Source organism: Lonchura striata, chromosome 3 (assembly GCF_046129695.1).
Source record: "Lonchura striata isolate bLonStr1 chromosome 3, bLonStr1.mat, whole genome shotgun sequence".
Lineage (NCBI taxonomy): Eukaryota > Metazoa > Chordata > Aves > Passeriformes > Estrildidae > Lonchura > Lonchura striata.
This window is the reverse complement of record NC_134605.1, coordinates 17,301,963-17,328,731: the sequence shown is the minus strand read 5'-3', so window position 1 is coordinate 17,328,731 and position 26,769 is coordinate 17,301,963. Positions and strand designations below refer to the sequence as shown.

The 26,769-nt window shown below is 40.8% G+C and overlaps 1 protein-coding gene across 8 annotated transcripts in view; it reads left to right on the top strand.

Annotated features, from left to right (window-relative positions):
* ENAH (ENAH actin regulator) overlaps nt 1-21,795 on the top strand; it is a 90,357-nt gene extending 68,562 nt beyond the window's left edge. For 4 of the 8 annotated variants that reach the window (XM_021543307.2, XM_021543305.2, XM_077781913.1 and 1 more), the window contains 10 exons: nt 2,151-2,470; nt 3,677-4,477; nt 6,261-6,568; nt 6,815-6,951; nt 7,334-7,388; nt 7,689-7,737; nt 9,873-9,939; nt 15,732-15,810; nt 16,964-17,021; nt 18,151-21,795. In XM_021543307.2, coding sequence (XP_021398982.1) covers nt 2,151-2,470; nt 3,677-4,477; nt 6,261-6,568; nt 6,815-6,951; nt 7,334-7,388; nt 7,689-7,737; nt 9,873-9,939; nt 15,732-15,810; nt 16,964-17,021; nt 18,151-18,188 — 1,912 coding nt within the window. In that variant the 3' untranslated portion in view covers nt 18,189-21,795. The remainder of the gene's footprint in view (nt 1-2,150; nt 2,471-3,676; nt 4,478-6,260; nt 6,569-6,814; nt 6,952-7,333; nt 7,389-7,688; nt 7,738-9,872; nt 9,940-15,731; nt 15,811-16,963; nt 17,022-18,150) is intronic. The other 4 variants (XM_077781915.1, XM_077781914.1, XM_021543309.2 and 1 more) reach the window with 2 other exon arrangements.
* The last annotated feature ends 4,974 nt before the right edge of the window (nt 21,796-26,769 follow it).

The window sequence follows — 26,769 nt, the reverse complement described above, 5'->3', positions numbered from 1 at the left end:
ATTTCTGGTAAATGAATGCAAAAGAATGACGAAAATAAACAAAAGCTGCTTTGGAGTCTGTCAGTGCTGTCTTCTGCTCTGAACAGTCTTTTAGATAGAAGCAGGTACATCCACCTCTCCTTTATGAAAGAAAAAAAAATAAAAATAACTTTAGCATGACCAAGCTGAAGTTAGCCTTGATGAAAACCCTGTTTTCCTCTAATAATAGGTTTTATCAGAGGGGAAAAAAGAGCACATAGTAAAATTAGTTTTGTACAGAACAGGTAAAAATGTAATGTCAAAAATATTTTTAATACCTCTTGGAGCTTAAATTTCTGTGGTTTGTATTATATTCTCTTAACATTTATAGAACTCCTGTATTGGTTCCAAACACGTATGGGTCAATCATCAGACTTTTTAGTGGACTTCAGAGGCTAAAAATCAGTCATTTAACAAGGTGGGTTGCAGCTCTGGTTTCATAGTGACTGCTCTTACAGCTTTGTTTTATGGCTGAGGGAAGAAATGGTAAAGGAGCAGAACTGGATTTTGCTTCTGATGGGTAGCGAGTTAAATAGTGAAAAAAGTCCTTTTGTTGTGCGTAACTGGAACTTATTTGGTTATAGAAATTAGGAAATTTCAATTAGTTTTTTGTTTGTAAAGGAAAAGCTTTGGTCTGAAAACCAGATGGACTTCAATTACAATAGTTCATGGGCTGGAATTTGCAGTTATGCTGGTATTTTCTGGGCATGAAAAGGAATGAAACAGCTGAAGTTCCCTTCCTTTTCAGAATTCAGTCCTTATGACTCTAAATATACAACATAGTATTGCCAATGACTGTCCAAATTAAACTACCCAGTGGCACAGTGTAGAAAACACACATCTGGTATCTTGAGGTGTTGGAATTTAGGTTTCCTCTCTGCTTTTTAGTTAAGAGCTGGCTGTGCTTTGTGTTTGTTGAGAATCTGTCATCAGTTTGCATCTGAAGCATGGCAGAAGAAATGCCTCTGTGCTTTGTAGACAAGATTTTCTAACTGCTATGGTTTTTTCGTTTTGGTTTGGTTTTTGGAAACAAGAATTCAAATAGAGAACAAGAGCTAGCAACATTTTCAGTGGTATGTACTGACAGGAACATACTGGCCACAGCTGGGAGGAGGATTGGCCTAATTTTTGTTTCATCCCTGAGTTATCCCCAAGAGATGAAAAAGCTTTGAAAATCAAGAAGCTGTATTTTAACCAACTGTGAAGATACATCTTTTAAAAAGCCCTAAAAAACCCTAAATAAAATATAGAACAAGTTGGGAAGAAAGGATCAGAAAGGTGGTATATATCTTTTCCCACTGCATTTTTTTTCCCAGAAAGTCCTTTCAGTCAACCCAGTGACTTTGGCAGAGAATTCTGCAAGGTTTCTTCTTACCCTTAGGATATTTCCATTGCCTGGCTTTTACTTGTTTTCCTCCTCTTCATGTCTTCCCCCTCCCTGCTTTGCTTTGCAAAGCCTCCCATGAGCTGGAAACCCTGCCAGCTCCCTGCAGTGTTTCCTTGGCTGCTGCACCCTGGATTTTTTTGACCATGTCCATTTTTCCTGTGCCTTCAGGGTGTTCTTATGTTGTTGCCAGTTCAGCTGTTTGTGTGTGTTAAGATGCAAATGTGGATTGACACGTGGGCATTTTGATGCTTCTGTAAAATATGGATAAATTCTACCTGACTAGTTAATCCAAAAACCATAATTTATTTGGGGGTGCTTCTTTTTTAATGAGTATTTGTGTTACTGCTATTTCACTGTACTTCTATTCACTGCTTTGAGTATAAAATACCATGCAAAGAACAAATGTAACTCCATATCCCAAACTGGAAAGATTGTATCAGTTAGCAAATTAGCAGCATCAGCTTTCTATTCTTACCTCTTGAAGTCTGTCTCTGAGAATGTTCAGTTAGTTAAGAAGAAATCGGGTATGTGATTCTTTTTACTGTAAACATAATTAAATTATTATCCAGCTCAGAAAAGTGGCATGTTAGAATTGAGACTTCCACATAGGTACAAATGCTGTGCTTTTGTTCTCGCTGCTGCCAGGATTGTTGATCAGTTTATCTCCTTGTCCTTTTAACAGTTGCTTGGTGGTTTTGATTTTTGCTTTGCAGCTTAGTCTCTTTCCTTTTCTCACCACTTGTAGACAGTTGCAAGAGCAACAGAGGCAGAAGGAGCTGGAACGGGAGAGGCTGGATCGTGAACGAATGGAACGGGAGAGGCTGGAGAGAGAGAGGCTAGAAAGGGAAAGACTGGAAAGAGAGCGCCTAGAGCAGGAGCAGCTGGAGAGAGAACGGCAAGAAAGGGAACGGCAAGAGCGCCTGGAAAGGGAGAGACAAGAGAAGGAGAGGCAGGACCGGGAGAGACTGGAACGACTTGAACGGGAGAGGCAAGAAAGAGAACGGCAAGAACAGTTGGAAAGGGAACAGTTGGAATGGGAAAGAGAGAGAAGAATTTCAAATGCTGGTAAGAATTTCAAAACCCAAGTGTGTTCTACCACCAGACTGCTCTTTATGTGTTTGGGTGATGGAGTGTGGGAGAACCAGCAAATGGCAGTGAGTACAGCTGTGTAGCAACAGTCAGTATTTCAGGCTTCGTTTTGCTGGAATTCCTTCCCTTTTTTTTATGGCAAGAAGTCAAAGATATTTGACTTTTCTGTCATAATTTTCCATTAATTCTGAAATAATTTTTTTTGCATTGTTTGCTCACTCCATTGTCCATACTCTCTGATTGTGTGGGAGAACTTGAATCATTTTGGGCACCTCCAACATTGGTTAAAGTGTGATGAATTAAACTTTCTAAATACCTTATCATTGTTTGCTCTATTCAACAAATGTATTGTCATTACATAAGTTGGGAAAAAAACCCTAAAAGGTAAAAGGTTGAGTGTGTTAACATAGAAGGTATGTTCCTATATAAGGCAAAGTAATAGTGTGAGAAATGCTTTTCAGTCTGAAGTCTTGCCTAATCTATCATTGTAGTAACATCTCAGTGAAATGTGTTGTATGTATTTGTAGATAAGATAATGCACTGCCTGTGGAAATGTATCCAGTGATAACTGAAAGCTTTCTCATTTTGGTAATATAATGGAACATTAGTCAAGTGCTTGGTTGTTCTTCAGTCTCAAACTCAATTTACATAAGTCAGCTCATGGTGAAAGTCAAGGAATACTATGTAAGTCATTTTAGAGCAGAGGATTTTAGTGGTAGTTTTATTCCCAGTACTTTCAATATTTGCTATGGAGCTTTTTCTGGGGAATAGAGAGATTACACTTGCTGCCTATGGTAGGGGTTTTATTAGTGGAGTTGACACAAATGTTAAGGTCGCTACATTTGCTTGCAGTTTGCAAACAAGAAGATAAAAGCTGGTAAAAGACTGATTGCTCAACCCTATAACCCATCTCACAGATGGGATTTGAGAAAACTTTCTCTAGAACGTACCTGTAAATTCAAATGTTGGCACAAAAAGAGTTGGTAAAATTTAAGAGCAGCTGTTGGTAATATGTAAAACTTTCCTAACAGTATTTTCACTTGTGCCTAATCCTCTGGTACTAACTGTAGTCTACATTTTTACATTTTGTTTGAATGCTGGTTTTGTTGCTTCATTAGCTCCCTTTTTCTCTTTCTCCTTTTTTTATCCTGCCTTTGCTGCTGCTTTCCATCTTCTGTCCAGCTCCATCTTTCGACAACTCCCCGTATAGCACTCCACTTCCTGAATACTCCAGTTGCCAGCCTCCTTCAGCACCTCCTCCATCATATGCAAAAGCAGTCTCAGCGCCAATGGCAGAGGCCACACCGGAGTACGCTGTAGTGACTTCTGCACCACCGACTTCCACTCCCCCTACACCGCCTCTAAGGCACTCTGCATCACGTTTTGCTACATCCTTAGGCTCAGCTTTCCACCCCGTTCTCCCCCATTACGCTACGGTTCCTCGTCCGCTGAACAAAAGTTCTCGGCCCCCTTCTCCCGTCAGTGCGGCGGCGACTTTGCCTCCCAGCACCAAGCCCGCGGCCTGGGCCGCGCCCAGTTTCGCCCCCCTGCCCCCGTCTCCTCCAGTAATGATCAGCAGCCCGCCAGGCAAAGCCACAGGCCCGAGACCCGTCCTCCCGGTGTCGGCTTCCAACCCGGCGGCCCAAATGTCCACGTCTCCCACGGCTCCTAACGGGCTTCCCGAAAACCTGGCTTATCCGGTTCCTTCACCTTCTACCTCAGGTCCAACGCCGCCTCTGCCACCTCCTCCCCCCCCACTGCCTTCCTTTCCGCCTCTGTCACTCTCTGGACCTCAAGCTTCTCCTTCTCCCAACTCCCCGAATGCCTCGACTCCCTCATCCAAGCCTAGTGTTCTCCCTTCTCCCTCTGCAGCTACCCCTGCCTCTGTTGAGAACTCTCTAAACTCTGTGCTGGGAGACTCCTCTGCTTCTGAGCCAGTCTTGCAGGCAGCCTCTCAGCCGGTTGAAGCTCCGACCCAGCAGGGTAAGGCTTTCTGTTATTGCTACTAATGCGCTAAGCAGGGCGCAGCCCGCGGGTGTCAGAGCCCCTGACTACCCCCAGCCATTAACACAGCGCTTCCAAGCTGCAGTGATCCTAATGCCGCAGCCAAACACGGCTGGGGTAAGGGAAATGAAGAGCTCCGTGCCTAGGAGCCCATGTTCTGTGGCCTGTCATGAGGAAAAGTCTAATTTCTTAAGAACTCACCTGTTGAGAACAGAGTTGGTCAGATTCTTGCTTGGTGAACCCTGCATTGTTGGTTTATTTGGGAAGTGATGTTACCAGGCAGGATCATTAGTTTCCTAGTGGCAACCAGCATAGAAGAGCATATGCGTGGCTTTGGACATGTAAATGACCTTCACTGAAGAATAATTCAAATTTAGAAAGTAATATGTGACACCTGCAGCATTTCTTTCTGGACAATGGTTGTATTTTGATGCATTGCTGTGGGCACATACATAAATATGTGTGTATTTAGATACAGAGAGACAGGTCTTTCTGCAGTATTTTGCCAGTGTTTCTAAGAAGACTTTGGACAAAAAGTTTGATTAAGCCAGATGATAGCCTTCATGAACACTCCTCAATACAATAGAAATGCATTTTACATGGTAATACATGTCTTTGTTAACCTGAATCCTGTTTTTATATTGATTTAACAGATTCGGGTCGATTTAATAGATGTAGGTCTTCGTACAGAACTCTGCAGTAGCTCCAAAGATGTGGGCAGGGGGGCTCCTGGGGGTTAAGCAGCCTGGTACAAGCCATGCAGAATGGACCCTGTTTATATCCTCCTGTCTGAAATGAAGGTCTGAGCTGCTTTGGGATGGAGTGGAAATAGAGTGGATGGCCTCGCTTCTAGTATGGAATAAAAGTGTGCACTTGGACAGTGAGTGATGCCAAGGGTTTAACAGGCTTTTGAATTTCTGCAGTGGTTAGCAGAGTAGGAAACCAGGAAGACTTGTCTTGTATGTGAAATTCCTGCCTTTAGAGATGAAGGTAGTTGTACAGAATTTTTCCTGCCTTATGGTGGTTTTGGTGAGACAGAGGTAGGATCTCTGGAGGTATGGAGCTGTTGTCTAAGTCAAAATTTCTTAAACTCTTCCTATAATAATAATAGTACAGTGATCGTCAGAATATTCTTTTTTCAAAGTACACATTGTATTTGGATAACAATGTGAATTTAAAGAAGTAAAGAATAATAGATATAAAACAGCTTCTTCCCATCAGCTTGAAATACGTCAGTCTTCTAACTCACTAATTAGTGTTTGTATTAAATCATAAAAGTTGATTGCTGGAATTATTTTAAAGGAAAGATTTACATATAGCTTAGAAATTAGCATTGGCACTCAAATAGTTTAAGGGTTCAGATGTTTGGGTGATGTGTTAGTGCTTGTTAATGCAGTGAGATACTGTTTAGCACCATGTGAGCACACCCCATTGTTCCTCCTGCTACGAAGCTCATGCCTAACTTGACTCTCTGCCTGTTTCTTGGTATAAAGTTGTTCTTGGTTGCAGCACAGAACCTGACTGGAGGGGTTTCATGTAAATGTCTCTGGAGCTGTCTGATCTCTCACAGCATACTGTGTAATGTGCTTAGTGTATTGGATAAGAATGCTTCTCTCCTGCTGAAATTCAGTGTTTTCTTGCCCAGTATCTTACCAGCTTTAATGTCTCGTACACTGAGCAAAAGAGCCACCATTTCAATGAAAGTAAGACCTTTGTTTTCTAAATCCTTAATGTCATCTCTTTGTTTTCTCTCTGACCCTAGGTGCTGTCCAAGGACCACCTGCACCTCCTCCTCCACCTCCCCTGCCCCCTGGCCCAGCTCAGTCTTCAGTAGCAGCCCCACCTCCTCCTGGCCCTCCACCACCTCCTCCACTCCCACCTTCGGGGCCGCCGCCACCACCGCCGCCGCCTCCTCCGCTGCCCAGCCAAGTCCCTCCCGTTCCCCTGCCACCTCCTGCTCCCCCCCTCCCAGCCTCTGGATTTTCAGCGGGATTCGTGTCCGAAGATAATCGCCCTCTAACTGGACTAGCAGCTGCACTTGCAGGAGCCAAACTTAGGAAAGTCTCACGGGTAAATATAACCCTGGTTTCTTTTTCTGATTCCTGTTCCCACTTCTAACCTCTGTTCAAGGTTAACAGCGGTATCGAGACATTTGGGGTAGGCTTAATTCATTAAGAAAAAAGCATTAAAGGATGTGCTGCCAGCCCATGCCGTTCTTTATGCACTTGTGTCTTTCTTGCATGTGAACTTCGCTGGTTTTATGAAGTCAGCTCTCATTCTGTTGGCACATCTGGTGTCTTTTTGTGTGCTCTGAAGGGTGAAGACTCCTCCAGTTCAAGTGGAGGAGGAGGAGGTTCTGCTTCATCCAAAACAGACGGTGGCCGTGGAAATGGACCCCTTCCCTTGGGAGGCAGTGGGTTGATGGAAGAAATGAGCGCCCTGCTGGCCAGGAGGTGAGGAGCTGTTCCTGCTCTGCTCCAGCTGCTTAGTCATCACACAGGTGGGATTTGGGGTGCCTGCTTGCAGCTGGCTGAGGATCAGATAGACAGCAGCTCGTGGTTGCTTTGGGAAGCTGATCATGTTTCATGAATAGCCATTTTTATTTGAGTGTAATCCAGTACTTCTGTGTTAGCCTTTGTGCAGTAGTAGGGGAGGGCATACAGACTTCAAATTGCACAGTTGCTTTGGCAGGAGGACTTTGCCTTTGAAGGTGTTTTGAAAGTACTTCTTAAAACACAAATTTTCATGAGTCTGTATAAGTCTTTAATTGCAGTAAACAACATTCTTCCATCTTAAAGCCATGATGAGCTTGATAACTTTTGTCTCTGCTTACAGGAGAAGAATTGCTGAAAAGGGATCAACAGAACCAGAGCAGAAAGAAGATAAAGCTGTGAGTTGAGAAATTTTATCTACTTCACATTACTCAATACAAGGATCATCAGAGAGATTCCAGTGGTGTACAAAAGATTATTTATACATTAATGTATAAATATACACACATATCACCACTACTCTGAAGTGCTCGTCCATCTTCTATATACACTTGAACAGAACCATTTTTTATAGATATGTATATAAACTGAAATATTTAAACAGTTGAGATTGACTCTCATGAATATAACAGATTATAAAGATTTTTTTTCTTCCTCCCTCCTCTCTCCCTATTCCCTCTCTTCTCCCTTTTAATCAGGAAGAATCAGAGTCTTCATCTTCCAAGGTTTCTTCAACAAGCACACCTGGTAAGTAGTTCAGGTTTGTGAACTCTGGGACTCTGTAATGCTAAAATCTAGTGACAAATCTTGGTCAGCTCTGCTGAATTTTGGAGCCTTCCTCTTCCATGATTTCAACCTGGGGTTTTGCGTAGAATGGTTCCTGGTTGAGAAGATGATGGATAAATAGAACATAAGTGAATAAAGAATATAAATGCAGAGTGTTGAAATTCTTTGCCCATGATCACTCTGCTGAAGAGGCATTCTTTGGAGCTCCATAGCCAACACCTCTGCTGCAGTGAGTAAGGGAAGCTTACACATTCTACAGTTGACCAAGAGGCATTGCCAGCATACATATATATTCACACTGTAAATTATTGTCTCTCAAGAGACACTCAAGAGTTTATTTTCCTGTCCTTTAGTAGTACCTTGTTGCACCCTCAGTTTCCCTGGCCACCGCTCAGTACATACCTGCAAAACAGGGAGGCTGTGCCATATAACCCTGCAGTCTGTTCTCCCAAAAGGCAGTTGAAGCAGAAAGGAAGTAACTGGATCATGAATACACCAGCATTCAGTCTGTTCCAGCTTCCTCTGCTGACTGCTTGCCCATGCGTACACTTCTCCTCTAGATGATTCAACCACTTGATGATGTGCAGGCCTTAATATTGAAAACCACTGCTGTATTGTGAACAAAACCCAGGTGACACCTGGCTGGGGAATAAAAAAGAGTGCTAGGAGTTGTGTGTCCAGATGGAAATAACTGGCAAACTTAGTATTGAGATACAGGCACTCATCTGGAGAAGTCAGACTGCAAGGAAGTAAATGACATCACACAAATCGAGGTTTTCACACACACACCCCTCCCCCTTTTTTTTTCCTCTTCCTTTAAGAGAGAGTCTGCTTCGTTCTGTTAAACAGAAAGGACATTAGCCTTGGGAAAATGACTGCTTTTGGAACACTTCTGATAATACAGGCCCAAAAAGAAGGAAATGAAAACCAGTGGAAGTGGTTCCTTTAATTGGTGATGATAAGAAGCCTCATCTAATCTGTTAAAAATGTCAAATGCATTCAGAATTTGACCATTCCCTTCCAGTTGAGAAATTTTCTTTGTTTCTTACTGTGAGATGCTCTGGTAATGCTGAGCCTCATCACTGGAACAGGTCTTTAAAGTGTTTTAAGAGGAATGCATAGCATCCTTGAGCAAACTGCAGCCATAGCAGAAGTTTCTCAGTTTTGCAGATACGGCTAAAATCCTGCTAAAATAGCTCCTATGGCAGGACAAATCCTGAAGACTGGTGTATAAAATTAAGTTTAAAGCTCATTACTAGCATAAGTAGCCTGTACTTGGCTGGGTTACAGACTATGCTGGCAACCTTCTGCAATTTAGGTATTCTCAGTATTCAGCTGCATTCCAGGGAATTTTCTGGTCAATAAGAGACTCTGAAAGGGTCTTTCTGCCTCTCTGCTTACCTAGTTTAGCAGAGCTAAATAATATGAATAAATAATACAAAAGAAAGGGAGCAGACCAAACAAACTCCAAATCTGAAGTGAAGACTGATAAGATCACTGGCACACTGAAGTCCTGAGTAAGTAATGATAGCAAGTAATAACAATCCACACTATAGAAAGTCTGTACTAACTTGTGCAGATTGTAAGGAATGAACCTTCTTTTTTCTCATTGCTGGAAGATATTCTGGTTGTGTCAGGTTGTATCTGCTGGCATGTCACTGACACTGGCACTGAATTAATTTTCTATCATTAAGAGTTTAGGAAAACACCTTTAGCTTAGAAGCCTATTCCTCAAGTGTTTGCAGCTGACTGGTTACAGAATTCCATGTTTCACAGCTGCAGCAATCCAGTACCTATAAATACTTACAAATAAATCCAATGCCTATAAAGTATAGTCAGGCCTTCTCCCAGCCAGATTAAGAATCAAATGGCATTTACAGTGTCTGGGAGACCAGTGAGACTTGAAGGTGCTCTCACTTGATGCATTCACAGATGAATACAAGAGGTAGCTTAATGTGAAAGACCTAAAGCAATGGAGTAAAAAGAGCAAAACACCAAGCAGCTGACTTGAGTTGCCAGCTGTTTGAAGTTTCCTCATACAAATTACACAGTGCATAGAAAAAGACAGTTTTTAATCTCCTCACTCTGTTTTCCAGAACTAACAAGAAAGCCTTGGGAAAGGACAAATACAGTGAATGGAAGCAAGTCACCTGTTATTTCCAGGTACTCCCCTTTTGTACCAGCTGTCATTTCCTTACATTTGTTCTTGTTGCACATGCTGCTGAAGATACTGGACTAGAAGAGTAAAGGTCATCTTTATGGGTTTAAAACTGCTGCTGTGAAACTGCTTTTAGCAGTTTTAAGAAGGAATTAAGAGTTACTTTTGGAGAATGCTAATAAGAGAAATTTTTGACAGTAAAAACAAAAGTTGTACCCAAAAAAGTTTATTTTAACAATTGCTGGTGTATAACCTGAATTAGTAAGGTGTACAATTGCCTACAGAAATGTTTAGTTCTTTATTTGAAGTGTGAAATTTCCTATAAGGTGAAACCAAATTCAGTGCTGCAGTTCACATATTCAGTAGTAAATTTAGAGAAGAGGTGTTCTTTCTATTTCTCTGCTGCTCACAGAATGCTTTTGTGGATATTTAAGCCATCTTGGTAAGATTTGATTCTATGACAATTTTCAGTAGCTCTCATACCAATCTAAGAATGTCCATCTTAAAGAAGTGTAGAAATGTTTTACACCGTTCAGTGCATCAACCAGTCTTTGGTAACTTGTCAGCTGGAATTTTGGTAGGCATTTTCAGTAAGTGAAATGGCTGCTTTAGCAATTTTTTGGAGCTATATTTAATTGTCATTTACTTTAAGCAAGAGGCTTGTGGTTCATTTAGAATTCCTGTGTATTGTGTACACAGAGGTTAAAGGGTTCTGACCCCTGATAATCTGAGGAAGTCACCTGAATTTCTTGAGAGAAAACAAAAGAATATGTTCAACTTGGGAATGCTATGTTTGAAATTTCCTGTATTCCCATTTAAATTTGGCTGTTGGAATAGCTGTAGAAGATTGGATGATCAGAGTATTAAAAACAATTGTTCTCTGAGAGGCCTCATTGGTAGTTGAAGTTGCCCTTGAGGTCTTCAGTTCTAAAATGCAACACTAAACACTCTCAGTATCTTTGTCTCTTTTAGAATAAATCCAGGAGTTTGAGGTGTCTGCAGCCTTGGTTCTGGTTGCTTACTTGTTTGTTTTTTTTTTTGTGAGGAAGCAGGTGCCATTGGTGGTGACATTCTCTCTGCTACACTGTCAGTGTAACAAAATACTGCATCACCTTTGGCCTTGGCTTTGCCCTGCCCTCTTCCCCCTCCTCCCCAGCAGGTCTGCCCTGCTTTGACCAGGGTCTCTGGTGTTGATACCTTCATCTGCTTCAAAACGTGGTGTTGAGGGGGAACTTGTCACAGAAATAATTGGTGTAAGGAATCCTAAAGAGCATTTCAGAGTTCATATTGTGGAAGACAGTTGCTGACCCAGCCCTTTGGCTGTAGATACTTTGCTCAAATTGCTTATCCATAGGGTAAAGGGATTAATAAGTAGGGCAACTCTCAATATGTGACTTTTGGGGAGTCGGGAATGTTCTGAAGTTTTGATTCTACCTGCCCCTACAGGAGTAGGTTTTCGCAAACTGTTTCATGCTTCCAGTTTCTCTGACCTTTTTCCAGCTGGTGGAATTCAGAGGTGCTGAGGTCTGTTTAAAAATATTTTCTGACCTAGAGGAGTACAGAAGATTTTTGAGATTTCTCTTAGATTTATTGGGGCACTCTCTCCATCAAGCTTTTGTCTTCATTCATCCAATGGAAAATGCAGATAGAATTTAACTTGATGTGAGCTTCCCTGGGTATATACTCTAAAAGTACTTCCAAAATAAGAAATCTGTGTTTATTTAACGTCAATATTCTTTTCCAGTGCTGTCATAACCTGCTGGAAGGTGCCATAGCACATACTTTAGGCCTGCTGATACAGTTTTCTAGTCAGTGTTGACGGCTTCCTCTGCTAGGAAGAGGAAAATTTTATAGCAAGCAAAGCTGTTAGAAGAAGTCTCTCTTGAATATCCTTGTATTTTTCTTAAGTGTCTACATTTCCCAACTTGCCAAGTCTCTCTCAGCAAGCAGCTTGCTAAACTAGCTTTGTTTAGCCAAGGGGAGCTGCAGTTTGAAACACTAACCCTGTGTCTGCCAGAAGGGGATTTCTTTCACCTGGTAGGGCTGGAGAGCTGCTCCTGACCTCTGCAGGGAGGATGTGAGTCACTTACAGGGATTAAGCAAAGCACGCTTAAGAAAATGGCAAGTCAGCAAAATTTTCTCTTCAGAGCTTCCACAGAGGTAGAGGATGAAGTTGTTTTTATTCAGAGTGAATGTTACAAGTATTTTAAAGCAAGTTAGTGTCCTATCTAAAATCAGGCCTTTTCATGCAAGTAAAACTTCTGAATCTACTGAAACCCCATGGTGTTTAAGGTGCTAAAACGGAACAAAATTAAGAGCTATTACAGCTTTTAAAGGTAGTGTTTCTCCCCCTAATAGACGGGAATCTCCATGGAAAAATCTGCTTGCTTCTGAAAACAGGTTCTATGATTCACTAAACAGGTATCATCCTGTTGGGATTTGAGACTTCGTAATAACCCCTTTGACCAGTTCAGGGTTGGACTTTTTCTACACGGGTTGGTAATCACCACAAGCATCTCCAGGTTCCTCCTCCACATTTTATTTGTCCAGTTGAGCCCACTTTTGCACTGATTAAAAGCAGACGGTGTCAAAGGCAAATTGAGATGGCTTAAGAACTAGGTATGAATTAATATAAAATGCTGGTTTTCTGGCAGTCTCCACCTGCAAAGGTACAAATTCCTGTTGAATACTCCAGGATTTAGTGGACCATTTGCACTGTTCTAAGAAGCAGGCTGTCAAACTCTTAAGTTTAGATACAGAGGAATGGGAATTCATTTTGTGGGTGTGTTTTCACGTCTGCTTTTTGATTAAAGACTTTTTAAGCATAAATTCATGTTTCTACTTGGAACATAGTCACAAATTAGGTAACATGATATGTATTTTTTGCCAGAGATTTAAGTTTCACTTTCTAGTGGTCATAAAGTACTGACATTGAAACTCTTTAGGCTTTGAGAGCTTTCCAGAGGTAAATGTCTTCCAGAGCCCCTCAGAATTACTGAGTCAAATTCCACCTTTGCTTTTCATGAAGGCACTCATTGTGGTGATTACTTAATCTTTTTGTATTAAAAGTTCCCCTTTTAGCTACTTATCTTGGGTGGTGTATTATGCATGTTGGCATGAATAAGATCTTTCCTTTGCATGCTTGGTCGAAGGTGTGTTAGGGACTGTCAGGCTTGCCTCGCTGTCCTGGTAGGCAATGCTATGAAGAACCACACGGGAGAGCTCTTCAGCCACGTTGGGATTGAATGGCTGGGACGTTTTTATTCACTAAATTTCATTAGTTAATGTTTTCCTAAATGACAACTGCATTCAGGCTGAAATTGGGAAAAAAAAAAACAAAACCACAACATACTTTGGGAAGGAACACAGCTAGATTTTCCTGAGATTAGAAATTACCTGTTTTGCTAATTATGGTATTTCAGTGTTTGAATTAAGAATATCTTGCATTTGGGAAAGCAAAAATGCAGTACATTGTCAAGATTAAGGGGCAGCGTTGATAAAGAAGCTTTCCTGTGGAGATTTTTAACAGATAGAAGCAGTAGATAGTTATGGTGGGTAAAACTGACTTTTTGTTCTAAAGATATGACAAAAAAGAAACAATTTGTGTAGAGGTTTTCTTTGAAGTCTTCTTATTAATACATTAAACTCATAAGTAGTTTTAAAAAAATGTTAAAGTGTATTGGTTGGGTTCTTCCATTAAGGCAGGCACTAGGTGCCTGTTAGCAATTGCCAGGAGCTGCATTTAAGAGGATTTTTTCAGTCCTGTTGGATAAATGCTGTCATGCCATAGTGTATGGGAACAGAACCATAGTCAATGGAAATGATCAGAAACTATATATGAACTATCTGAAAAACTCAGCTGTTCTGCCTGGAGTAGGTCAGGGCTCACAATTTCAGGTGTAAACTGCAAGTAACTCTTTAAATACCACGTATCAGATGAAACAGTGATAGCCAAAGGTCTCAGCTGATGGATGTTTTTGAGCAAGGAATTCTTCCATACTGAACTAAGCACTGTAACATGTAAAGAGTTCTGGAAAAGATCCTAAACTGTGGTTTGCCTTCATAGCATTAGTGCACACAGTAGGTTCTCTGGTGGTTGCAAGGTGAATTCTATTTTCCAGCTTCTTTCACTATCACATTATTCAATATTTCATTTTCTGTCTTACTCGGTGGATTGTGTATTTAATTTTGGTGTGTTTCAAGAAGAGTAATTAGCAGTTTCTCTCTGGGAACTTACATTTAAACTGTGTGGACTTAAGCCTTTACAGCTGTGACAATTTAGGTTTGTGATCCCAAGGGAAGACGTATCAAACCAGCATTTTGATGTGTGCACCCTTTTCTGTTGGAGTCACACTTTGTTCTTCAGTTAGCAAGTCAGAACATAGTCCTGTCAGGTTGTAAAAGACAGCAAGACAATTTAGTGTGAGGTTCATTCAGCTCTTACTGAACAAAACCAGTAGAATAGGATAATTTCCTTATGGATAAACTCCTGTCTTGTAAGGGAAGATGCACGAAAGCTCAAGGTAGTAATTGTCTAAAACAAATGAAGAAATGAAGTATTTTTTTCATTCCTGTCTACCTTTGTTGCAGTAAATCAGCCTGCACTCTCATGTAACAAATACAGAAAAATGCAGTGCTAAATTAAGTTCTCCTGTGTAGGAATTTTGAAGGGACACACTGAGTATAGGCCAGGCTATTTTGTTCAGAGATGCCACATACAAGGCCAATGAAATAGGACCCAGCTTAACCTGCTTTATACTCTGCTCTTCCTTAAAATTAGCAGATTATGATAATTCTAAACATCAGGGAAACCCCCTGAGATGAATTGTCAGGAATTTTATCAACAGCTTCTTACTGGCTTGAAGTTTTACAGGTAAGGGATGGAGAATGCTAGCCAAGATGTAAAATGTATTTAAGAACAGCAGAACATTCCTCCCTCTTGGGAGAACTCTTTTGGTATTGCTGCTGTGGACATCCAGGTTTTATCTCTGCTCACAGCTCTAGTAAGTCCATGAGTCTGAATTACCCCTTGAATGAAAGAGGGGATCAGGAAAGAGAAGTGGGAAGGCAGGAAACCCCCTTCTTTTGGAATCCTTGTTAAAAAATGCAGGGTGATCTGGGTAAGCAAGTTTTTGATGTCTAAGAGAGTATTTCATAAGCAAATATCAAACATGACATAGTCCAAAACATTAGAACTTCCTCTCAAGTATCACCTGAAAAATCTTGCTGCTGTTACAGTGTTTGCTCTCAGTAGCTTTAAAAAGCAACTTATGGGATAATTGAGGTTGCAGAGGAGTTGGATAGTATTGCTTGGATCTGTCAACCTTTGAAAATCCCCCAGGGTGATTGCTCAGCATTCATACAGTCAGCATGCAGTCATTAGTTAGTGGGAGTGCTTCCTTGGGAGATCCACTTTTGAATGAGCAAGCAGTTTCAAAAGGAAAGTACTTGACATTTGAAGGCATTCAGCCTTTTATGCCCATTATGAAGAAATCAGAAACCACTGACAGTGAAATCTGTCTGCTGCTTTGAAAGTTCTTGTTTTGAACTAATAACTCTTATGGTAATTAATATTTCCAGTGTGTGTAAAACATTCTTGGGTGTTGCTTTCTATTCTGTGTGGTATTTTGGGTCTGCTTGATTTTTCCCATCCTCCCACTCCCAACATTTTTTGGTTTTTGTTCTGATTTTTTACTATGTTTTTGTTGAACAAATGTCAGCAATTTTGACGGGGGAGTTGTATGAATCCTGCAATAAGGAGCAACCAGTAATTCATCAATGTGTTTTTGTGCTGCAGACCAAAATCTACACCAACGGGACAGCCCAGTGCCAACGGAGTACAGTCAGAAGGTCTAGATTATGACAGATTGAAGCAGGTATGTGGATAATGCTTTAAAAAAAGATTGCTATGGAAGTTGGATATAAGGACTTGCAGCTGTCCAACACCAATTTTTAACTGTTTTGTTAGCCAGTTGGAAAGTTAATGATTTAGTAATTGCTAGCCTTTATTTTTGCCCAGGCATTTGTCAGTATTCTTAGGAGTTGGAGCTGTAGGATGGAGGCTTAGACAGCCCCATTCATTTCTCACAAAGTTCCTGCTATTGCATTAGGCAGCACACACAGGATGGTGTTGACACTGTAGATGGAACTGGGAAATCAATTTGCCTGGAAAACCTTTCATTCTTTTCTCTGTAGCCAAACAAGCAACTTGGGGCAGCTCTAGCAGAACGAATTTTAATATCAGATGTGAGCACCTGTGGTCACAAGTTAGGTGGGGAAGAGCATCCAGGGATTCTGTCTTTTGTGCAGCTCTCCAGTTCAAGAGCAGAGGAATCCTGTGGCAGTTGTGGAGTTGGAGGTGAAGCATCTGCAAGTGATGTTTGGATCAGTGGCTCCACCCTAAGTGGGGAGGGAGATTCTGGTGCAGGCTGCAGCTCTGTGGGTAATTCTAGAGCCGCTTTTACTTGGGTAGCAACTTTTAGTTGCTTCTAGACCATGTCCCCATGTAGTTCTAGAGTGGCTTCTGGCCTGGTGAGTGGTTCTGAAGGAGCTTGGAGGAAAGGATGGAAAAAACAGCAAGCAGGGACAGCACTTCACTCTGTTATCTTCATTCCATCACATTCCACTGGGACTGGGACCTTGATACCTTGATTACATTTCAGTTTTTTCCCCGTAGAATACTTCCTTGGCTTGTGGTGTTTAGTGAGCTCCTTTCTTTGCATTCCACATCACATTTCACTTGTAGCAAAGCTTTCTCATTCTATCCCTTCTCCGCATAAATTCTACAGGAATCGGTTTGTGGCAATTGCAGGGACTGTTTTTTCTGCATTATAACTGCACTAGTAATGTTCTAGGGATGCCTTGGGTTTTGAGGATTAACTTGGAAGCTGAAGGGTGGGTTATGCTTCTCAGAAGGGTTAAGGAAAAACAGGAAGGATTGTAGAGAGAATTCTGGATTTCTCTCCACAGAAATTTACAGGTGGCAAAACAAATCTGCTAATCTGTTATTTATGCTCTGACACATTTTAGGACATTTTAGATGAAATGAGGAAGGAGTTAACGAAATTAAAGGAAGAACTCATTGATGGTAAGTGTTGCTTTGTTCACTGCTGCTGCTTAGGTTTAGAGTAGCTGCAGGTGCTTTAAAATGTAAATACAATGTATTGGTAGCCTGAGAGTTATTTATTGGTAAAAGTAGCTTTGTTCTTTGTCTAGTGGCAAACCACTGGTGCCAGACCTGTTCCAATTGATGTGCTTCAAGGATTTCTTTCCTGAGGGTTTTGTTTTAGTAGAACATTGACACCAATGTGTCTTTTAAGAGTGGTTTAAGTGATGCTGTATTTGAGTGATTTGAAGTTATCCTTAGTATCATGTGGTGGTAGGTAGGTTATTTTTAAATAATGCACAGCTGCTGAGGTATGTAATTCAAAACTAGTAATATTCAGAAGAGAATTGTGCTTCCAGCTTTCAATTACGTCTTTGATCTGTAACATAAGTGTCAAAGAAAAGAAGTCTCACAGTTTCCATTTTCATTTCAACAGAAGCTATTTTCCTATGTAATATTCTGTACTTAAGGGAAATCATTGAGAAAATATAATCCTGAAGGTTTGCCTTTGCCAGGAATTAAGCAAAACTCTGTGTATGATTTACTACCTTGGTGGGCCTTTTATTCTTTTTGGCTTTGTGGAATGTACCAAAACAAAGTGTGGGGAGGAAAAAAATCATATTAATCTAATACCACTGCTGATAAAATATTGCATGTCATCAACTGATGTTGTAGAAAGAACTGGCTGGTTTGGGACTAAGGGGAATGTAGTGCTTTTCCCTATATTTTATCTGTGCTGTGCTGTACCACAGCCTTTTAGACCTGTAGAGTGCAAACAGGGCCCTGAGGCTGCTGTTAAATAAAAAAAAATAAAATAAATGAGCCCATACTTACACTCCTTGGAAATTCCAATGGTGGTGATTCCTACAGCCTTGCTGGAGGTGGGAACTAAAAATTAAGTTTTGAACATAAATTTTACGGGAAGAAAAAATGTAGTGCCTGGTTGATAATGTCACTTGTCTGAAGCCACATGGGGCTGCTTTAGGGGTTGGTTCTTCATGTTGTGAGAGCAGGGTGAGCCTGCTCTGGGGGGTCAGCTGTATGTTCCAGCTTCCTGCCTAGTAAAGATTACTTTATTTGATTTGCTAACTGTGTCTCTGTCTCTCTGCAGCTATCAGGCAGGAACTCAGCAAGTCCAATACTGCATAGAAAGACTCGTACTAAGCCGATGTGACTCTTTAACTTGATATAAAACTGACTACGTTTTGTGAGCTGTTAGAAGAAAACGGAGACAGACAGACACTTGGAAGGAGGGAGAAACAACCTATTCTGAAAAGCTTCAGACACATCACTCTGGTGATAATGCTATTCCCCTCCTAGTTTGCAGCTTTTTTCTGACCTTTACAGCAGGGTGGAAAAGACTCTTAAAGTTACTGTAATGATTATGCAGAAATTCCTACATCTATCAGACAAGATCACAGTGCTTTGAAGTCTACTCATGTCAAGATAAAATTGCACATGTTTCAGAATTTGTTGTTAAGACAAAAAAAAAAAACAAAACAAAAAACAGGGAAAAGCTTGGGAAGGCTTTTCAGAGAGGTTTTCTTTATTAATGAAGGAGTTAGCAAGTTATACTGTTGTACTTCAAATGTATCTCAGGTTTGTCTTCCTATCATATCTGATATTTCCATGAGTAATTTAAGAGATCAGATGTGTAGAAGTTCGGTTCACGAGACAAGGAACTATTAGAGATGTGTGCTTTTAAAGGGCAATATTTGTAAGTAAGGGTGACCTAGACGGTGATGACATATCAAGATTTTCGAATTTTATGATAGGAAGCCTCTCTAGTTAGCCTTCATGCAATTTTCTAGGAAAATTAAAAAAAAAAAAAAAAGCAAACACAGTCCAGAGTTTAAAGATGTAGATGCCTTCCTACATTGTTACGATGCTTTACCAAATCTAAGACTTCGACATAAAGCGAATCAGCAGTCAAATGTAAATCATTAGTATGTTGTAGATTTACAGTAGATTTTGGGGCTTTTTTTAGATTTATGCATGTGGACATTTTGTAATGTAACACAACACAGCCAGCTTTTTAATTAAAAGAAAAATTGCATGTCACAGAGTAGCCTTTTCATTTGTAAGGCTTAATTTATGCCCAGGAAGATGTGGGAAGAGGGAGGGGGAAGGTGACACATTTTTATTACTTTCTACACTTTTTCTTCATCTTACATGCATGTGTAATAATGAGGAAAACATGACTTTTATCAGTAACCATGTTAATGGAACCAGGTACTTGATCCTTTTGTATCTTTTTTCAGTTTTCTATTTGAAATTCAGTAATAACTTCCAGTGATGGTTCTGAAACTCCCAGGTGAACCAAACTCATTTCTCGGTGAGAGAAAAAATGTTGTAGGCATCTGACTTACTGAGGATGCCCCTGTGTGTCTTGTCCTTCACCTTTTCACCATGACCCTCTGCTTCACTCTTTTCTGAGACTCCCTTTTTTTTTTGGTTGTTTAATGAAACAGAACAGCAGTAGTTACCTGAGAACGATCAGGTCACAGTAAATGGCCCCTTCTCCTCCTAATTTATCTACCACCCTCCTTTCCAAAAGAACTCAAAACCAATAAAAAACTCCCACAGCTCCACATGAGACAAACACTGAAAAATAGCAATGATGTGCTATTGGTTTTGCTCAACAATTTCAGCAACATTTTTAGGGGAGGTGATACCTCTCTTTCCCAGGGTTTTCAATCTTATGAGTGTAAGTTTTTTTAAGTTTGTGTTTTAATATGGTAAAGTTCAGTGGAATAAAAATTCTGCAAATTGGCTTTGTAGTGCTTTGGACAAAGAATATGGATCAAAATCTTCCCTTTTCCCTTGCACTGTCCATTTTTCGAAGCCATGTTTGCTTTGGGATCTGTGCCAATCCAGAGGAAAAGTTTACCTACAACTTGTGGAGAGATTTGCTTACAAGTACAGGCAGCTCCATTTGTGGCACAGATGCTTTCAATAGCAGACTGAACACCAAAGCAAAACAGCACTTAACAGCTTCAGAAAGGCTTCAATAGGAAATCTTTTTCCCATTTAAATGTTGTCTGATCTTACAGGTTCAGATTCTAAGGGAAGACAACAGTGGAAATACTGCCTAACTCCATTTATTAATTTTTTTTAATAAAGAGGAGAAACAATATCACCTTTCTGCATGCATTTATTGAAGGCATTAAAAAGAAAAAATCCATAGTAAGCTTGTCAAGTACTGTTTTTCTCAAAACAAGAGGAGGCATTTTCATCTTTGTTGATGTAGCTTTTTGTTTTACACAGACTTTTTGAGCAGTAAGGATGTTTACCCTTGTCAGAAATCACGTTTGATTCGTTTCTAGGAGGGTTCAGGAGTTACCTAGTGGAATAGCATGGATGGCTATAAGTGGTTCAAAATTAAAGGCTGAACTTCTAGATTGTGCAAGGAACTGGCTTATGCACTAAACGTTTTGTGCCTTGGTCTACAATTAACATGATTTCTGTTTAAAAGAAAAAGGAACAGATGTTGTCTTTTTGTGCTGCTTCTACATACATACTTTCTGTAATCCCAACCTGCAGAACTGGTTCTTTCCAGGAAATCAGATTGAATTAAAGATTACTGTAGACATTTCCTGACTTACTGACAGTTGCACCATTTCCAGAGATTTCAGTATTGAAAATGAACTGCAGAAGTTACGATTATTTTGCTTACTGGTGACTAAGTTCTTTAAAAACCATATTGTGGTGGTTCTGTGCTTTTGTACAATGGATGTCTTAAGCTGAGGGCAGTTTAAGGGATCCTTCCTAATGCCAGGAGGGCGTTGCTTTCCTCAACACTGTGATCTGACCTGTGATAAACCTGCACTACAGACAAGTGGCTACCGAGTCAACCGCAAACCAACTGAATGTAAAACCCTTAGTGCTGGTGCTGAAATCTCTTCAGACAGTCATAATGATTTCCAGTTCGTTGTTTTAAAGTTACCAAGTGTCAATCAAAGACTGAAGCTGTTCACTAATGAATGTTGACTTTTCATGCATTTAGGTTTACCTTCTTTTTAGTTTCTCAATTCATTCTCTGCTATTTTTATCATATTGTGTCATTTTAAATTTCTTACATGCTAACGTTTTGTTTGAGCGAATGAAATAAAATTGCAATATATACACGTTGCCACCATTTATTTCTGGAACCTCATAGAAGACTCTCTGAGATTTACTACTCAAAGTCCCCAGATTTTTAATGACTTACTCCTTGATTCCACTTCTCCTTTCTGTTTCTGCATCAGAAGATCCAGTAGAGAACAGTGAAGACTTAACCTTATAAAGAATGTAACTGCAGGGTCTGTGTACATTCATGAACAGTGACTGCTGTACATAAATTAAAATTAATTTCAAATGTATGATGTGATTTACATTCTCACATGGTATATACACACTTTGGTCTCTGTATCCATGGAGGGAGAAGGAAAGACTGGGTGGGAAGTAATTGCAGTCAGTCTGACTTCTTCTCTTGCTGCTTTTATGTTCATGACTTATTTTCAATACTGGTAATAAAGCAAACCTACCACAGCAGATCATTAGAGGTTTCTGTGCACTAAGGACAGTTTCCTCAATTTATCTTACAGCAGAATACTGAGCAGAGCTGTTCAAATGTCCTTGACTTGACATCCTGAAGCTGTACTTTGCTGCTGCTGTTGTTTGGCAAACCTTGGTTCCAGTGCTAAGTTTGGCACCAACCTTAATAAGTTATAAAGGTTTGGAGTTTTTTAAATAAAATTATCACTAGATTCTGAAATGGTCTGCTGTTCTTGGGGCAGTGCTTAGGCACCAAATGTGGGCATTTCTGATTTAAATTTCCTAAAAGTGTCACCAACTCAGTCCATCAATGTCAAAAGATGAAAGGTAGCTACTTTTTAAAGGTGTGTGTATTAAAAGGTAGGGAGATGGTCTGTGGTTGATCAAAGTGGGGATTGTCATGGGCTCTTAAAAATCTTTAATTAGGCTCCATTCCAGTGCTGAATATTACTTGCCAGTGTCTTTTACATCTAGTCATCAAAGAAAATGCAAAATCAAGAAGATTCCCTCAGTTTTCAGTAGGTGCACAAGATGGGAAGCAAGAAAAATTTGCCCCATACTGGCTTTTTACCAAAGATTAACAATTCCTTTTGAAGCTGTAAAATTTTCTTGATTCTGTGGGCTGTTGTTGGGCAGGAGGTGATGGAGAGAAGGTAAAAAGGGAGAAGTCGGTGATTTTGGAGGAACTGGGGCCACTTCAAAGTTTTTGAAGAATTGGCTAAAGATCACTTACATTGTTTGTCTTACAGGATGGTTTTGGGAAATGAGGCTTCTTTTACATGCTACCTGAAAGTCTTAAGGGAGAGAGGAGTAGTATATTAAATCAGTACTGTCACAGCAGGTATTTGCACATTCAGAAGAGCATGTTTTTAAGTCAGCTTCTTTGAGGGCCTACCAGGAATTAATATTTATTTTAACACAGTGGAAATGGTCATCTGAGAATGTTGAAATTGATATATCAGGAGATATATTCAAGTTGGTCTAGGTTTATAATCCTAATTAAAAACATATGCAATAGAAACTGATGTAATTTTCTGAGATATGGCAGAGGAGGGGTGGTTCTGGATGTTGGAAAAGCTCAGGCAAACCTTACAGCATTTTCATTGCACAGGGCCTTCCTTGGGTAGCTGGTTATCACAATGATGCTGAAAGTCAAAGAGCTTTGGAAATTGCCTCCCTTTTATAACTGGATCCCAGTTGAACTGTGTCATTATATAACTCTGTTTTCTAACATTTTAAGTTGTAGAGCTCGGTGTTCTGGATCTTAGTGAGTATTATTCTCATATCCTACTGATAAACTGTTCCATGCAGAAGATGTGGAGCAGCTGATGCAGCTGGGCTGTGCTGCTGCTCTGGCTGTGGCAGCTGCAAGCTGACATCTTCTCTGAGATGCATAATTTTGCCATTATTGTTACTCAGTGGTGGGCACCACCTTTTCCTCCCTTCTCAGCCTGTTTTAGAGCTGTCACCTACGTGACATTTTCACTTCTCTTTGTGACTGCAGGTCTCTCCCTCAGCTGCTCAAGCACAGTAGAGTTGGAAGGGATCTCCCATCATCATCTGATGTTTACCATCTGTAATGTAACTTTTTATCACCAACCAGCTGGAACCACTTAAGTCCCCAGCTATTCCCTGAACAACATCAACTCAGCAATAAAGTTGTCTGTGCTAATGTGCTCTAAGTGTGCTGAACTGCTTTTCCTTGCAGAGTCTCTGGGAATTGTCCTGCTGACACAGGCAGAGGAAAAGAAAAAAGTAGTGAGGAAGTGGGTACAGGAAGAGAAAGTGTAGGGGATTCTGGACGTGTTTAGGCTGCCTGCAGGGAAGGATGCTGCTGGAATGAACAGGGCTGCAGGAGGCTTGAAAATACCAACAGCTTTTAAACCTACTCTGGATGCTGATGGAATCCACAAATTGATGTAGTCAGGAGGGGTGGCTTTCTGGGTAGTCTGAAGGCTGCTTGCCCATCAGTAGGGCTGGGAAGTAAAGAAAAAAATTACCTTTATGTTGAAGGTAAATTTTTTGCTACTTGACCTTTTTTTTCCCCAGTCCTGTTATTGTGAAGTCCGTTAGACCCCACATAGCTCAGTAAGCCCTGTGATGCTGCAGAACCAGCCCCAAAAGCCTCCCTGAGGAAAAGGGGGGTGCAGACACATTCATAAATGCCTCCTGACTGGATCTAGGGATGTCTGTCAATGCCAGGAAGCCTTGTGCTTGGAGAAGTTGAGAAACAGAATTTTCCATGGCTTTTAGGCTGAAAATTTTCTTTCTGCCAGTGCCAGACTATTCAGCTTCAAAGGTGAGCATCAAAAACAAGCTCAGTAATCTTTGCTCCACTAATGACAAAAGAACTCTGCTTGGCTCTCGGTTCCACAGGTTCCCACTGCAGTGTTAAGTTAAGCTGAGAGGGGGCCAAAGAGTCCAGTGCTGATGGAGTTGGTTCATCAAGGAGTTTATGGGGTAAGTGAAAAATCCTTACCTGTGTTCAGAGTGAGTGAAGACAGAAATGCAGCCAGTGTTTGGATTCTCAGAGGTGAGAACCTTTTTATAGCGTATTCTTACTTTCATTCTTATTATGGAGGTGAATGTCTCAGTCACAGAACCAGTCTATTTGTTACTCCTTCCAAAAGTGACCTAAGTAGGAGTGAGGCACGCAGAAAACTGAGATTGGCTGTTCTGTGACTTAATGAAGTGAGGAGGTGGTGACCACCGTGCCCAGGAACAATGGGAGGCCAAGGAGCTCAGTCCTGTTGGTCACTGGAAGTTCAGGGACATGGGAGGGGCAGTGCCTAATGAATGCTGTGTCCCCAGAGGGAGAGTGCAGTCAGCCATGGATGCACAGGTTCAGATTTTGTCTGATGATCAGGAGGCCTTAGTCCAGCACAGAAAGGAAATCCACTGCTAGTCGCCTTTTTTCGTTTGTTTTCACCCTAAAGCCTGTTACTGCTTTGTTGAGGAAGTGATACTCAACAAAGCTAGAGATTGGGGTATCTCCCTCACCTGGCAGCTCAGTGTGTGCTTGAGACATTTTGAGACCTTTTTGGAGGCTGCGTTACTGAGTGAGGCCTTAAGATTTGCTTGGGTTGTTCTGTTCCATGGGGGGAAATAAAATCTTTCAGAGATTTAAATGCTCTTCTCAGGTACTCTGGAGTCAGGAGAGCTTTTGTGAAGCTGTAGTGGCAAACTTCCACCAGATCCTCACAAGCCCACACAGTTTTCAAACTACAAGGAAGGGGAGCATACTGCACACCAGTGACAGCTTTCTACTACTCTTAATTACTTTAAAAAAAAGAATAAAAGCAGTCTTTGAGGACTTCTAAAAAATAACTTGCAAGCTGAAAACGTGGCAGTTCTGCAATTTATTGGTTAGCCTTAGGGATGGATTGGGGTACTGCACCCTCAGGGTAAATAGGTAGAGAAGTCGCAAATCCACAGCAGTGGTAGGCAAATGAGAGGACTCCAGAAGAGAGGGGTTCTGACAGCCAAAAATGCAAATTCCTTCATTGAAAATGAAGGAACAGAGATGCAAAATGCTTCAAAGATGGTGGCCCACTTAGCATGGTCAAAACAATTAATGTTGATTTGGACATCTGGGTTTTGTGTGCTTCCAAGCATTGTGTGTGAGGAAAACCAGAGGAGAATAAGAGAAGGAACGAGAACTTCAAAATTACTGCAATTTCTTGCTGCATTTCTTTTCACTTTTATGCCTTTATTTTTTCATTAGAGGTGAACTACATAACCATGGTAATGCTTTTTACATATTTGACTAGCATAAAGGAGATGAGTTCAGGTCTGGAGGCAGAGCCTGGCAGGGGCATAGCTTGGGGCTGAGCACTGCAGGATCCAGCACAGCCTGGCCCTGAAGCCCTGAGCACCACCAGGAAATCTGGGCTTTTTCATTGTGCAATGATTACATTTTATGTATCTGCTGAAGGACAGCTTCATGGCCATGAAGTCATTGCTCTTCCTCGGTGTCAGCCTGCAACCTTTAGAGCAAAAAAGTCAATAAAAAGACCAAATTTACTTTCTATGTTACTCTAAAGGTGAAATGGTTTGTGCTTTTGTTTGCTGGACCCAAATTATGAAGATTTCCCTGTGTAACTCTCGGCTATCAGAAAGAAAAACTGCACATGTTCAAGCCCTGAGTATGCTCAGCTTCTCTGAAGTCAATACTAGTTAGGGCTTTTTTAGTCTGAAATGTTCCCAGCCATCAGACATAATTGTCTTGTTACTACTACCTAGTAAATACTGCCCAGCATTTTTTATGCATCTGTGAAAAATATTTTAAGCAAATAAAATAGAACGTGAATTGCAGGAAATGGCACCTTTTTATTTTTCCTGGTAATCTGCTGAATAGCTGAGGAAGAGATACTGGATAAATAAATAGGAATTACTGACAAGTCAGGGTTCCTTTTTGAGCAAGGAGCTGGGTGGCATCTCCAGCTGGGGCAGTTTGGAGCTGGCATTGCAGGGGGATGCAGCTATTGCAGGCCTTGAGGGATTTTTGAGCTCTGCTACTGAGTTTCACTAGCACTGAATTTGCAACAGGTAAGGGAGAATCCTTTTTAGAGAGAAGATCCTCACTAGAATTTTTTGTAAAGGCTACAGGTTTGCTTTCAAGGGAATGAAAATAAAAATGCTCCCATTGCAAGGTTTTCTCAGAGGGGATTTTTCATGTTGTTTGCCAAGGCTAATGCTCCCAGAGGAAACCTTCACTCAAGTGCTGCACAGATGCATCACAGCCAGACTGAGATTCTTTATTGCAAACTGTGACTTAGAAACAGTCTTTTTGTATTTTGTGAACTTCATATAGGTTTCATGTTCCAGTTAATTTCAGTTCTTCCTCTTGAAAATACCCTTTGGAGCAACTGAAGCATCACTGAACTGTTAATGGGACTGTTTCCTTCCAAATCTGGAGAACAATCTCCAGGGTGATTTTAGTCTTGAAACAGCTTCAGAAGAGGCAGGGGGTGACTGCTCAGGCTGTTCATGGTCTTTTAAATCTTAAATTCATCATTAAAGGTAAGCACATGGATATAGATACATGCTTTTCCTTCAGGCTTCCTAAATCTTCTCCCTCATCATCCTCTCACTTGCCTGTTGAGAAGGTTTTTTTCAGCTCCTGGCAGAGCCTGAGCTGTGTTTTGCCTCCCTTGTTTCTCTTGGGGTTTATTACTCTCTCCATTAGCAGTAG